Raw genomic sequence first — 14344 nt, forward strand, 5'->3', positions numbered from 1 at the left:
TACATTTTCGTTAAATCGTTATAATTTTTATTTTATATTATCGAGTAAAACGCATTCTTATCGGATGCAACAACTCGTATGCGGTACAGATTTCTGTAAAACGTCATCTCAAAATACATAACCTTCAAACACTGTTTACGTGTCAAAACAATAATTACAATAACAATAACGTTAATCAACAATTTTTCAAAATGATGCAACAATATATGAAGGAATTAGAACAAGAACCGTTCGACCCGGAAGAATTCATAGAACGTTTGGCGTGGAGAACTATGATTGAAGCTCAAGTTGAGGATTTCGAACCCGAAGTTTTACACGAATCTTTCACGCAAGCCATAAAGTAAATGAACGGAATGCTTAGGTTTGGTTGATTATCGTGAATAATTGTTTAATTGTAGCGATTTGACGTTGTTGCAAACACACCAACGAAAAAAATGCCAACGTTTAGAGGCACAAGTTAGAGATGAAGAAACGAAATTTTTCGCTGAAATTTCAAAATTAACTTTAGATAATAAAGTAATTAGATAATTATATAATTTAATAATTGTTATTTAATCATTTTATTGCAGAAATCTATAGAAACATTCCAAGAATTGGATGGGAAAATTACACATGTGGCATCGAAAGTGTTGCATTTAGGTGACCAATTGGATAACGTGAATGGGCCAAGAAATCGGGTTTGTGAAGCACAAAAACTGATGTCGCATTTAAATGAATTTTTAACAACGGGCCCGTTAACTTCAAACACTTTTACTGATGTTTCCAAAGTGTGTGTTTCCAAGCTTGTGCTTGTCAGTTAAATGAATTAATTGAGAGAAATCTTTTAGGTAGATGAAGCTGCCGATGTAATACAAAAACTGTTTGTTATTTCTCAAGATTTACCCAACGATAAGTTCAATTGGGTGTTGGAAAAGATCAAAAGAAAATACGACGACATCGAACGAGCTTTGATCGAAGATTTCGTTTCGGCCCAAAAGCGCAACGATTTCGGACGAATGCGTCAAATTGCGAATGCGATGACGCAGTTTAAGGGTTACTCGAGATGCGTTAATGAATTTATCGAATACGGGCAGAAGGTATTTGAGAGAACTTCCGATTTGTCAAAGTTTCATTTTTTACTCGATTTCAGGGGTGTTTGCTGCAAAAAGACGTTTTCGGGCACATCTTGGAACTATGCAAACACAATAACGAAATCATCAAGCAAGTTTTCACGAATCCCGAACAAGTAAAACAACTGAACAATTCAAACGATTCAAATAATTTATTTGAGCAAACTACAAACACTAATTAATCAATTTCCAGGTAATGTCTAAATTTGTGCTGAACCTTTACCAGTTGAAAATAAACGAGCACATCCGCAGCAAGTTGACCAACGACTTGGACACGCACACTTACTTGCGTACGTTATTCGATTTATACTCGAAGCAAGTATACCAATTTTTGCATTTGTGGGCGACGACAATAACGACGACACTTTTGTTTTAGGACGAATCAATTGTCGAAAAGTCTCTGCGTCTATAAGATGGGAAGCGACAAGAACTTTTTAAACAAACTAACTGGCAACATTTTTGGCAAATATATCGAGAAATATATCGAGTAAGCTCACACAATTCGAAATAATCAATCAATCAATCAAATCGTACTTACAATTTTATGAATTTACAGTTTGGAACTGAAATGTTTAAAGCAACGTTGCCAAAACAATTTGCAGAAGTATTACGAATCTAAAAATCATCAAAAGAAACAAATACAAACTGGCGGGTAAAAAGAATGACATATCTATAAAAGTTTAACGTAGTAACGACGAAAGTTGTCTGTTTTTTCAGATTTCAAGATTTGAAACGTGATTTATTCGCAAAGGCCAACATAAATTTGTCCCAAGCAGAAAATTACGGAGGCGAAACTTTTCTCTCCGAAGAGTTGGCGATTATGATTCTGCAGGACACGAAAAATGCGTTTCAGCGTTGCCAATTGGTGAGAACAACGTATACACGAACCAATTCGATAACGATATAAACGTGTGTCTTGTTTGACAGCTGTCCAAGCCGGAAAACAAAGCCGGAAACGCCTCTCAAATCCTCGACTGTTTAATAAATTGTCTGTTAACGGAACACGTCGACTACGCCCTCGAATTAGGCTTGCAGGCCATTCCAAACGCAGAATTGGGAAAAACTCCTCCGAAAATTTACTTTTTCAACATCGTTCATCAATGCAACAACATTACTCACCTTCTGGAGAAGCAATTTCAGGATTTGGTCGTCCCTATGTTGCTGTAAGGACGTTGCTGCTGTTGCTGTTACTGTTCGATTGTAATCAATCGTCTAATGACGACGACCGTTTGTTTCAGGAACTCGCCCAAGTACAACGACTGTTTGCAGAAAAAGAAATTCGTGCTAGAAGATATCGAACGGAAAGTTAACAACGGAATCGACAGATCTCTGAACTCCATCGCGTTGTGGATCAAACTGTATTTGCAAGCGGAACAGAAGAAGACCGATTTTAAACCGGAAAGCGACGACTTTGATACGGTCTCATCGAACGTGATTAATTGATGGGTGAGGGTGTGTGGCCGAGTTTAAATGATTCGATATTTTTCAGGCATGCAAGACGGTTTCCCAATACGTGACGAACACGATAAAGGAGATCAAACAGACTCTGGACGGGAACAACGTGAATGCGGTTTTGCAGGAACTGGGAATCAGGTTGCACCGCGTTGTGTACGATCATCTGCTGCAGTTCCAGTTCAACACCGCAGGAGCGATGGTGGCGATTTGCGACTTGAACGAATACCGTTTGTGCACGAAACCGTTGGGAAGTTTCGTGCAGGAGTTGTTCGAAACTTTACATTCCCTTTGCAACCTGTTGTTGGTGAAACCGGAGAACCTGACCCAAGTTTGCTCGGAAGATTCCCTGGTAAGTTGATCAAGTCGGTCGTCGTCTTCCATTTTTCGACCACTCTTTCTTTCAGGTCAATTTGGACAAGTCAGTTTTGCACAACTTCATACAGTTGAGAAGCGACTTCAAAATGCAAAAACAAACGATGTTGAAGGTTTAATTTATTGTATTCGTAAAATAAACATAATTATAGGAAAAAAAGTCGATCGTTTATTGTTTACAATCCTCTCTTCATCTTAAATATTAATAATAATAATAATAATAATCAATCAATCAATCAATCAATCACACACGTAAAAAAGAAACCGTAGATTACAGAGACAGACAGGCAGCCAGTTGGCGGCGGGAGTTCCTGCGACGTCTAACGCATCCTGTAACGATTGCTCTCCTTCACCTCGCCCAGTTCGCCCTTGAACTCCACGTCGATGCCGAAGTCCAGGTCCCTGCCGTTCCTCGGGTTCGGGCGCATTTTGAACGTGCCGTTTATCACTTCGCCCTTTTTCACCGTCATGTAGTTCTCGATGTAGAACACCGTCTGTTTCCAGTGCGTGTAGGGCGCGTCGGGGGCCGTCGTGAAACCGATTCGTTTGTGACACTTTGTGAACTCGACGTTGAAGTAGGTGACCAGCGCCTGCACGTAATCGTTCCTGCGCACGTTCAGACTGAAATCAGATTCGAACTCCAGATCTTTCTTCTGTACCGTGTAGAGATCCACCTCCTTGATGAGACTGGGCGTGGTGACGACCTGTTTGGGATCGACCACGTCCACCAGCGGTTCGCTGATGGCCACCCGCCGGATCGAGCTCATGTCGAAGCCGTACACGTCGTCCCACCAGTTGATCTTCTCGTCCTTGTACTGTCTGTCCTCGATGGCGGTAATGAAGAGGGAGCAGCGGTCGGGGAAGAGCAGTCCCTCCGGCTTGAGCCACTTGTCGCGCGCGAACAGCACCGTGTCCAGCATGCTCTCGTAGAAGAGGCAGTAGCCCATCCATTCGCTGATGATGATGTCGACCTTGTCGATCTCCGGGATCTGGATCTCCTCCACCTTGCCCTTGATGATCGTGATGATGTGATCCAGTTTGTTGTCCTTGATGATGTTGCGGGCGTAGTCGACGATGTTGGAGCATTCGATGGCGTACACCTTCTTGGCGCCGGCCTTCGCCGCGAACATGCTGAGAATGGCGGTGCCGCATCCGATGTCCATGACGACTTTGTCTTGGAATAGGTGCTTGTTGTGGTACATGGAGTTGCGGTAGGTCAGGGTGCGCACCTCGTCTTTGAGCATCTCCTCGTGGATGCCGAAATGGGCGTACGAGTCGAAGTAGTAGTCCCGAGAGGTCATCTCGTCGGCCGTGGGCTGCGTTTCCATCTCCTCAGACATTTTCCTCGACGCGGTGACCGACTGGCTGAAAAATGCGACGACGACTTAGTTCGATCCGTTCGCAAATTCGTTGGACCTCGTTGGACCACGTCGGTCCACGTCGGTCCACGTTAGTGGTAGTTAGTTAGGTTCGACTTGATGCTCGACAATTGCGTAGATTGTGAGCGACAACAAAGGGACGGGACGGGAATCGAGCGTGGATGTTTGATTACGAGATTGTTCGGTGGAAAACGTGACAAATTAACGGCGTTGTCGATAAATTGGTGGAAATTGCGACTGGATATCGTCAAATCACTTGAAATGTTACAGGTCGAACGTGCCATTGGAAAGATTCACTGCCAAGAGAAAAAGCGTTGCGAAGTGTCGCGCGTGAAATTTTCCCAGTCCAACTCGACTACACGTTTCTAAACGTCCGAATCGTTCAGATAAACGTTTCGATCGGTTTAAAATAAGAAAAAATACTTACATGCAGTAGACAGTTGCACGAGTTGTGGTTAAGTGACGGACGCTCGCCGGCGGAACAAACTAGCCAAAACCGTCAAAGATACGGGCGCCAAATACGAAAACGACCAATCGCATCGATGCGAATGTGATTGGTACGATTCAGTCATCTGAATTGCAGGGCGGGCAATACGAACTGACAAATAGAACTTGTTGTTTTGTGCATTGCGATTGGATGCAATGACAGATTGTGGTTACGTGTAAATAAATGGTCAAGTGAAGTTTTCTCGTTTGCGAACCGATTTCGATGCGGTTTCGAAACATTGATGTGCTTACGTTCGTTTGTGGCGGATTCCGAAAAACGCGTCGCATCTGTTGTTAGTGTTGTGGCTTACGAGATTGGCGGTGTGCGGTGTGCGGGAGAAAAATGCGTTACGATTTTGTTGTAACAGTGACAGTTCTCTTGTTTACAACTGCAACTTTGTGTGAGAAACAAGACGAAGACGATGAAAAAGGTTTGTAGCTTGTACTAAATAATCGAACAATTCGAATCACGAAATGACTATCGTTGCAGATTACCTGTGGAACCAGGCACAGTTGTTGCAAAAAATGGTCGAAGATTTTGACAACTTGAAAACGACCCTCGACAATCAACAACTTGAGGAGGAGGAGGAAATTTTACCACCACCGAAAAAGGAACCGGAAGTACTGACGGCCGAGCAAAAACACGCACACAATTTATTCCTGGAAGCCCAAAAACTACTTAACAGAACCAAGCCAGACAAAAAGGCAGCCTACGAATTGCTGCAGGAAGCTGCCAAATTGGAAAACGACGAAGCTTTGAGTTTGCTGGCGTGGTCTGAGTTGTTGGGGGTGCCTCCGATCATCAAACCGAACATAAACGCTTCGAAAACGATGTTCGAAACGTTGGCGGAGAAAGGTGTGGGAGCGGGTCACGCCGGATTGGGTTTCATGCACGCCGTCGGATTGGGCGTGAACGTCAGCCAATCGAGGGCGTTGGTCCATTATGTGTTTGGGGCGCTGGGCGGCGACACCTGGGCGCACATGGCTTTGGGATACAGATACTGGGCGGGAGTGACGGTGGCGCCCAGCTGCGAAAAGGCGCTCGAACATTACAGGAAGGTTGCCGACAAAGGTAAAGTTATAAACAAACAGTAGAAATATGGAGGGAGGAGTGGACTCCTCAATGAACACCTATTTTCAGTGAGCCAAGGAGTTTCCTTCAGTGGTGGTTCAGCAATTCAAAGGATCAGATTACTGGACGAACTAGAAAACGGTTACACCTCCGGAATTTTGGACAACGACTTGATCGAATATTATCAATTGTTGGCCGAAAAAGGAGACGTTCAGGCACAAGTAAATCGATTTCCACGTGGAGCCGTTCCATTGGAAAGATTAAATTTTTACGAACCGTTTTAGGTGGGGTTGGGGCAGTTGCATTATCAAGGAGGAAGAGGAGTCGACCTGGACTATCAGAAAGCCTTACATTATTTCACGCAAGCTGCGGAAGCAGGAAATGCCGTTGCAATGGCTTACTTGGGAAAGGTAGCTTTCCCTCGTTCCACCACAGCTTTCCACATTTCACTTTTGCCTTATGTTTGGCTCTTTTTGTAGATTTACTTGGAGGGAAGCGACGAAGTTAAACCGGACAACGATACCGCCTACAAATATTTCAAGAAAGCTTCCGACCTGAACAATCCGGTCGGTCTGAGCGGATTGGGACTGATGTATTTGTACGGAAGGGGCGTCGAAAAGGTACCTTCAATTATTGTCGCGTCCGAATGAAAAAATAAAGTGTCGTTGTGTGTCGTTGTAGGATTACACGAAAGCCCAGAAGTACTTCCATTTGGCCGCGGACCAAGGTTGGGTGGACGGACAGTTGCAGCTGGGAAACATGTATTTCAGTAATACGATCGAAAACTGCCGATTTAGACCGATCTATAGCTTGGCTTTGTTGTTTGTTTAGGCGGTTTGGGCGGAAAGCGCGACTACAAACTGGCGAACAAGTACTTTTCGTTGGCGTCACAATCGGGCCACGTCCTGGCCTACTACAATCTGGGGCAGATGCACGCTCAAGGAACGGGAATGCTGCGGTCGTGTCCCACGGCCGTCGAACTCTTCAAGAACGTGGCCGAGCGAGGGAGATGGGGAGAGATGTTGATGCAGGCGCACCAGGAGTACAGAGAGGGAGATCGCGACGCGGCCTTCGTGCGCTACGCCCTTCTGGCCGAGCTGGGATTCGAGGTGGCTCAGTCGAACGCCGCCTTCATGTTGGACCGAGCCGAAGTGCCCATGATGAGCGACCGCAGAGAGGAGGCGTTGGTGCGTGCGCTCACCTACTGGGGAAGGGCGGCCGCCCAGGGATACTCGGCCGCGCAGGTCAAGCTGGGCGACTACCACTACTACGGACACGGGACGCCCGTCGATTACGAAACGGCCGCCACTCATTACCGCGTCGCGTCCGAGCAGCAGCAGAACGCGCAGGCCATGTTCAATCTGGCGTACATGCACGAACGCGGACTGGGCATGACGAAGGACTGGCACCTGGCCAAGCGCTGTTACGACATGGCGGCCGAGACGAACGCAGACGCCAAAGTACCGGTGGCCATGGCACTCTTCAAACTGTCGGTGGTTTACGCGCTCGAAACCTTCGGACAGGTACTCTACTCTGACTGCAGATACTCTCTACACTCTTCTTGCTACAACGACTTCAACGTTTCCTTTTCTCTTTCGCAGGGACCGATCTCTTCGCTCTCCGACCTGACGGAAGTTTTGGGCTCAAACTGGGACTTGTACTTGATCACCACTCTAACGGCCATTTTGGCGGGAATCATTTACTTTAGAAGACCACAAATCAACAATTAATTAATTAACCTAACTGATGCGTTCTTTCAGTTTGCCGTCGTCTTTGTAAATTTGACTGATTATTAATATTATCATCATCATTATTATTATTATTAAATAATTTGTTTGTTAATTTATTTTGTACATAAATTGTTATTACTCAAATGATGGAAGTAAACCACAATTGAAGAACAAAAATCAATTTTACTTATAATCAGTAACAGTTCAACAATTTGTCTTTGATCAAATCAACAACTTGACTGTTTACTACCGAATCTATTAAATTCTTCGTTGCTGTTAAATAATCATCTTCATCGTTTCCTGCATCATCCGCGTTCTCAATTTTTACGCGTTTTTCGCGTTGTTCCGTTAAAAACATGGTAAATTCTTCGTTCGTTAAAACGTTAGGTTTTTTAATAAATTCGTATTTACTTAAAACAGCGTCAACATCAAATTCAGCCATTTCTTCATTGCTAGTTGAAGGTTGGTACCTTTCACATTTTTCCTTACAATAATTCATAGTTTGCAAACAGGATTCGAACGTTAAATCGTTCACCTGAAATTCAATAAAATTATTAGATCTACGAACAAAAAAATACACGTACAACGTCGTAATTTACATATAAATTGTTGGGATTAATTATCCGATGTTTTTGGTCTTCATTTAAATTTTGACTTATAGTTTTCATTAAAAGTTGTACAATCGATTCGTTGAAACGTTCGTTTTCGTCACTTTCCTGAAACAAAATAATTTCATTTCATTCATGATGAAATGCACGCACAAATCAGGTGAATAAATTACACATGAGATCCAAGTGTTGATGGAAATCGAGGTTTCCAAATTTTCTACATAATGCCAAGTTTTCTTCGGCACGAACAGAACATCTCCCGGTTTCAATATTATTCTCGAACAATTTTTCACTCCTACAACAAACATCGAATCGATTATTTGAATGTGTTTATTAAAAATCTGATCAGATTGAATCATCATCATCATCATCATCATCATCATCAGTCATCCATCACCTTTGAAGCCAGGCTCATTTAAATCCGGACTGAAAAAATTTAATTTCGAATAAATACTGGATTCTTCGTACGGGATTCTTGTCGATTTCAAGTCTTCTTCTTTCGGAAACAAAATCCACATTTTCCTTAAAACGATTGGCTGCGATTATTAATGCGACTGAACATTGCTAAATTGAATGAATGAATTTACTTTCCGTAAATTTGCAAAATTAAATTATATCCGTAAGAGTCTTGATGCAAAGAGGTGTGTGAATTCTTTGAGCCGAACCAAAACGTCGATTTTTCATAGTTTATTTCGGGAAAACCGAAAACTTTCCAATTTATGTTGTTCATTAAATGAACATTTTCATTTAAATTTTCATTCAAATGTTTATAATCGTAATAAAACCATTTATCATCTTCACTATTTGCCTTTTCCAAAAACTGTTCAAAAGTTAACGTTTCTCTTTTTGTGATTGTCTCAAATTGTGGTTTCTTAAAGATGAATAAATAATAATAATTCAACAAACACACAAACAAACAAATTAATCAACTTACTCGAGTACAATAATTAAAACCGACACGACAATCTAAATTTAAATTTCCAAACACATTTTTCCAATCTTTCAGCTTCCAATTAATCAAATCGCATTTTATAAAGTTCTCGAACAATAAAATTTCATCGGAATTTTCTATTAATTGTTTCAAAACGTTTGCATCGACCTTATAACGAGCTTCCATTTTAATTATGAAAAATTAATTAATTTTTATTTTTTATAGACACGTTTTAAATTGCAAAACAAATACAAACTAATACCGTATTGTTTACATATCTAATTTGCTAATGATATAACCTAAAATGCATATGTCATGCAATTATTAAGGCTTACGTATATAATTTTAATAAAATTAAATTCAAATAAAACATCGAATTAAATTTTGAAAAATAATCACATTTTGGACTGGATCTATTTTAGCGTTTCGACTGGTTCCACAGGTTTCAAATCGTTTGAAACTCATTTAAAAGTTAACTACTCCTAAAACGTGTACGCCAAACTTAAACGTTCCGAAACTTAAGGTCGTTTTACAATTCTGAGGAATCAGTATATCTTAAAGACTTGATTCATATTTTTAAAACTTCTTTCTGCAAATGTGATTTTGATCGAGATTTAGTTACTTTTTCCAATCAATAATGGTTTTAAACAATAAAATTCGTCAAAATAACAACTCAAAAACGATACCAGTTTGTAAAGGCATCTTAATGATAAACGTCAGTCATAAAATCAATATGTTTTAGAGTACAACAAGTTTTCCGTTCATTCGATAAAAACACCGTTTTCTTAGGAAGAGTCTCATTAAATAATGTCGAATTTGATTCCACCGCTGTTGAATAATTCACCACCACCTTTAAATAATGAGGATCTCGAGGAAAACGAAGATTTTGGCGAATTCGATTCGTGTAAGTGATGATGACAATAATTAATAGCGGAGAGACGATTCTTTTTGCCGTAGATTTTTCCACTCCTTTTGATTCGCCGAAAAAGGAAGAAAACGAAGTATTTGATCGCGCAAAAAGCGATGAAGATGAAGACATATTGAGGTTATGTGAACTTGACGGTGAAGATTTCCTGAAAGGTGACGACGACAAGACGTTAAAAATTAACGATGATTTGATGAAAAACGAACAAGACTTGTTAAAAAGTGGAGAAAAAACATTTAAATTTGTCGGTGATCTGTTAAAAAATGAAGAGAACTCTTTAAAATTTGATCAAAATTCAACCAAAATAGAGGAAGAAACGTCCAAATTTGTTGGAGCTTTTAACATGATTAAAGATGATAGTTTAGTGCAGAAGGAAGAAAACACATTGAATTTTCCATGTGAAGGAGTGTTGACACAAATTGAAAATGATTGTGTGTATCACGAAGAGGTTGTGGTAAAAAATGAACAAATTTCGGACATTAACGACGACGACAACACGTTAAAAGGTACGAATGATTTTGTAAATAATGATGAAGAAATTAAAAGCGTCAGTTGTGATTTGAATAAGGAAAATTTGATAACAAGTGAACATGACATGTTAAAATATCAGGAAAATTTTATGAGATATGAAGATTTCAAGAATAAAGTAAAAGAAGAAAAGGAAAATTCGTTTACACATCTTGATGATGGGGTAGTAATAGGTAGTGAAGAACTTACTGAAAAATTGGATGGTGAATTAGGGAAAAATGGAGACTTGTATTTTAAAAATGAAGAAAACACGTTTAAGTTTGTCGAAGAGTCGGTCAAAAATGAGGAGACACCGTTTAAAATTGATGAATTCGTAGAAAACGAAGAAATAGCTGAAAAAAACGGGGAGAATTGTGTAAAGAGCGAGGAGACATTTAATTTTTGCGAATTTAACGAGGAAACATGGACAAAAGGCGAAGAGATTGATGGTGATGATGATGATGATGATGATGATGATGATGATGATGATTTCGACGATTTCGGTGAATTCGAAACCGCTCAGTCATTTCAAACTAGCACTGAAACGTACCAAAGTTTGGATCGAAACAACATTTCCAAGTCTTGTGAAGTCATTTTGAAAGAAATCTTCCCGGAAATTGAAGAATCTTTGAACATTTTCGTAAAAAAACTGGAAGAAAACGACGAAATATTCGACCGATTAAAAGACGTAACCGAAACTGAAGCGGTCAAGTTTCAGTGGAGCAAATCGCGAAGTCAAAATCTGTTGTTCCGATCTCTAAACATCGACACGAGAAACATTGTGAGTTCAGTAATTCAATAAGTTGTTGCTGTTTAAAGTTGACTGAACTAATTAATTCCTTATTATTCTAGCTGTACGGACCAACTTGGAACCCTTGGATACAAAGAGCTTCAACCTTCAGCAGTTCCACGTTGCAACCATTGGAGCCTTTAAAACCGCAACAGAATCAAAGTGCGGCAAAGTCGGAAGAAAACGCCAATTTAAATGTTACTGAAGTGCCGACGGTACAATTCGATTGGAACAGCTCCGGATTAATAAATCCTTTAGATTGTAAGTAGATGATTGATTGGTGTTGGTGGTTGGTATTTGTCAAAAAAAATCATTTCACTTGTACGTTGTTGTTAATGCTGCCAAAAAAGATTCGCAAACAATGTTGTTGGATCTGGAACATTTGGAAACGGCCGAAAATTGGGATTTTTGGTTGTGTAAGTAAAACGAATAGTAACAAAGTAAATTATATTCGGTATTAAATTATGAAATTGACTGTTGCGAGTGTTGCGACTGTCGTTACTGAAGGACATAAATATTTTCAGCGACCAAAGAAGAACAACGACCCGAACAGGAATTGGACTTTGGCATCAGAATACCGTTGCGGGAAACGCACATAGAAAACCGTACAGAGAAGCCAGACAACACCGTTCTGGATTTGTTGGAGAACCGATCGGAGAAACAGGAAAGTATAGTTACGGAAATGTTCGAAAGTCGGCCGCAAAATGTTCAAGCAAGTTCCTTTACGGAAGTGAACGTTGACAGAACAGTGTCGGAAAAAGTAGAAAATCGGTTAGAAATGTTTGACGTTAACGTCGCGTATCCAGAAATGAATGTTTTCCAAAGCGAGTCGCAAGTGTCGGAAACGACAAACGTGTTTGATCCGTTTCCGGCAATGAACAACCTTCGTAAAAGCACACCGCCGGAAACGCGGACCTTTGATTCGTTCGCAGTTACGAGTTGTAGTACGAGCTCACCTGAAAAGCTTCATCCGTCCGTCGAAACGACGTTTGTCGGGGCGAACGTTTGTAAAAACGACGATGACGACTTTGACGATTTTCAAACCGCGTTCGGTACGATTTTGAAGCCGGAAAAAGTGAGTAAAGAAACCGTCATCAATTGGCCGAATCCCGGTTTATCCGACGAAGAAATTCGAAGATTCGAATCGTTCACTTTTAAATCGGCCAACAATGAACAACAAGTTCAGAAAGAAGCGACGGGGGAGGGAGAGAAGGCAAAGGGGAAGCAGGAGGAGGAGGAGGAGGAGGAGAGTGAATGGTCAGATTTCGTGCACTTCAATCCAATTTCGTGTGCGGAGAAAGACAGTAGGGAGGACAGTGGGAAGATCGATTCGACGGAAGACGACGAATGGAGCGATTTCGTGTCTGTCGTGCCCGAACTGACTTTCACGGGAAAATGACGAAAGGGATCTTTCGATTATGTACTCTAGTATTATTTTTTGTTTGTTCCATTGGTCGATTGTTAGGTTTCTGAGTGATATTATTATTGTACTTAATTATTTATACATATACAATATATAAATTATATATATATATATATATAAATGTAATATAAAAGAAATTGTTGTAAATATTGATTGTTGTAACATTCCAAATTATATTAATAAATAATATGTTAAGATTTTAATGCGTTTGGTTTTTGTTTAGTTTTCGAAAGGAATGACAGACAACGTCACAAATCATTTCATCGACGGTTCCTTTCATATTTTCGTAATTTCAATTTCATCATTTTACGTAAATTATAAACGCAATGTGATGATGGCGGCAACGATCGGAAGAGAATCGAGTTCAAAGGATTGGAAACATTGCAGTAGTTGCGGAAGAGTCTTAGTCGTGGACTTGGCACCTGCTCCGAAGGAAGTCGAAGGTGAGATTGATCGGTCGGATTAGTCGCAGTCAGTCCAGTCAGTCAATCAGTCCATTGTGTTTTAGAAATAACTTACTCGTTGATATTTCGGAACGCCACTACAAGTGTGGAAAGGTGTTGTAAATTCCAAGCGAAGCGAGGTAATATAAATTCGGAAGCGTCGACGACGAGTTCAACAATCAAACAAACAAACAAACATACAACGAGAACCAATTTTCAGCCGGAACGAACGTACAAGACTACTTTTACAAGACGGTCTCGACCAGTACCGAGGATTTGTCGTCGTCGTCGTCGGCCGATGATACGGTGACCGTGACAATGACAGCGTCCCACGTCCCACAGGACGACCTGCGTCCAATGGAGGCAGCGTCGATGCAGAAAAAGACCAGTTTCAAAGTGAATTCCGACGAAAACCTGACTCAGACCAACCGACTGACGGCACACTGGGAGAACGGAAAAGACGATTCCTTCGAAAACGAGTTTTTCAGCACCGAAGATGAGGAGGGGGAGGAAGAGGAAGACGAGGACGACGAGGACGAGAAGGAGGAGGTGGAGCAGGAGGAGACTGAGGAAGAAGAAAACGGTAAGTTCTGTTGGTTTTTTTGATCGAAACGGCGGTTTGATTCTTAATGGATTCGTTGATTTTCTTTCAAGAGAAAGTTTACACGAAAGAGAACAACAGTTTAGATGACGAAGTCCGGTTGGAAGGATCCTCAAATTTGTACGGCACCGGAGAATCCGTCGACGAGTTCCTGCCGGAAGAAACGAACCCAGCCGATCTCGAAGAACAGCACGGAATGACCGATTCCGATATGCTCCTGCGGCCGTCCGAAAGCCAGCAGAAAATCATCCAAGACAACCTCGAGAAAATCAACCAGTACCGAAACATAATCGCCCTTCAGCCATCCGAACTGCATCTGGTCACCGCCGAAGGCAAAAAATCGATGGTTTTCACCGAGGTCAGCAACGACTTGGACGAGAAACAGTATCTGGTCAAACCCGTTTTGGAGAAGGAAGAAAAGTCCGGATGTTGCGGCAAATTCGGCAACAAATGCAGACGACTCTTCAAGAAGAACAAAAATAAATCGTCAATTTAAAAAGAAAACCACTCTCG

General features: G+C 41.2%; 6 protein-coding genes across 7 annotated transcripts; 4 read left to right on the forward strand and 2 right to left on the reverse strand.

Moving 5' to 3' along the window:
• Positions 1 to 26: 26 nt before the first annotated feature.
• On the forward strand, positions 27 to 3099 carry LOC109601439 (exocyst complex component 5). The gene is made up of 13 exons (XM_020017680.2): positions 27 to 340; positions 399 to 516; positions 570 to 767; positions 828 to 1076; positions 1130 to 1225; positions 1303 to 1424; positions 1486 to 1596; positions 1666 to 1761; positions 1827 to 1974; positions 2037 to 2272; positions 2348 to 2540; positions 2599 to 2913; positions 2969 to 3099. The coding sequence occupies exons 1-13, from the start codon at positions 192 to 194 to the stop codon at positions 3053 to 3055; spliced, it is 2118 nt and encodes a 705-aa protein (XP_019873239.1). The 5' UTR covers positions 27 to 191; the 3' UTR covers positions 3056 to 3099.
• LOC109601444 (protein arginine N-methyltransferase 1-like) lies at positions 3083 to 4865 on the reverse strand. Its single transcript, XM_020017689.2, has 2 exons — positions 4743 to 4865; positions 3083 to 4301 (listed from the first exon to the last, which is right to left on the reverse strand). The coding sequence occupies exon 2, from the start codon at positions 4274 to 4276 to the stop codon at positions 3257 to 3259; it is 1020 nt and encodes a 339-aa protein (XP_019873248.2). The 5' UTR covers positions 4277 to 4301; positions 4743 to 4865; the 3' UTR covers positions 3083 to 3256.
• A 123-nt stretch (positions 4866 to 4988) lies between these two features.
• On the forward strand, positions 4989 to 7698 carry LOC126264176 (protein sel-1 homolog 1-like). Its single transcript, XM_049961017.1, has 8 exons — positions 4989 to 5232; positions 5292 to 5873; positions 5943 to 6094; positions 6158 to 6283; positions 6353 to 6493; positions 6555 to 6642; positions 6705 to 7396; positions 7475 to 7698. Exons 1-8 carry the CDS (start codon positions 5145 to 5147, stop codon positions 7601 to 7603), a joined length of 1998 nt encoding a protein of 665 aa, XP_049816974.1. The 5' UTR covers positions 4989 to 5144; the 3' UTR covers positions 7604 to 7698.
• A 68-nt stretch (positions 7699 to 7766) lies between these two features.
• Positions 7767 to 9446, reverse strand: LOC109601441 (HSPB1-associated protein 1). 2 transcript variants are annotated; one of them, XM_020017684.2, is made up of 6 exons: positions 9146 to 9446; positions 8799 to 9082; positions 8609 to 8733; positions 8385 to 8506; positions 8203 to 8319; positions 7767 to 8138 (listed from the first exon to the last, which is right to left on the reverse strand). In XM_020017684.2, exons 1-6 carry the CDS (start codon positions 9326 to 9328, stop codon positions 7797 to 7799), a joined length of 1173 nt encoding a protein of 390 aa, XP_019873243.2. In that variant the 5' UTR covers positions 9329 to 9446; the 3' UTR covers positions 7767 to 7796. The 2 variants fall into 2 exon arrangements, with proteins under 2 accessions (XP_019873243.2, XP_019873242.2); XM_020017683.2 differs by having other exon boundaries at positions 8188 to 8319.
• Positions 9447 to 9814: 368 nt separating this feature from the next.
• Positions 9815 to 12990, forward strand: LOC109601442 (probable serine/threonine-protein kinase kinX). The gene is made up of 4 exons (XM_020017685.2): positions 9815 to 10046; positions 10100 to 11355; positions 11427 to 11625; positions 11889 to 12990. Exons 1-4 carry the CDS (start codon positions 9950 to 9952, stop codon positions 12761 to 12763), a joined length of 2427 nt encoding a protein of 808 aa, XP_019873244.2. The 5' UTR covers positions 9815 to 9949; the 3' UTR covers positions 12764 to 12990.
• Positions 12991 to 13022: 32 nt separating this feature from the next.
• On the forward strand, positions 13023 to 14339 carry LOC126264139 (histone acetyltransferase KAT6B-like). The gene is made up of 4 exons (XM_049961032.1): positions 13023 to 13230; positions 13296 to 13370; positions 13451 to 13813; positions 13885 to 14339. Exons 1-4 carry the CDS (start codon positions 13023 to 13025, stop codon positions 14325 to 14327), a joined length of 1089 nt encoding a protein of 362 aa, XP_049816989.1. The 3' UTR covers positions 14328 to 14339.
• The last annotated feature ends 5 nt before the right edge of the window (positions 14340 to 14344 follow it).

The sequence above is a fragment of the Aethina tumida genome, chromosome 1 (genome assembly GCF_024364675.1).
Source record: "Aethina tumida isolate Nest 87 chromosome 1, icAetTumi1.1, whole genome shotgun sequence".
Taxonomy (NCBI): Eukaryota; Metazoa; Arthropoda; class Insecta; order Coleoptera; family Nitidulidae; genus Aethina; species Aethina tumida.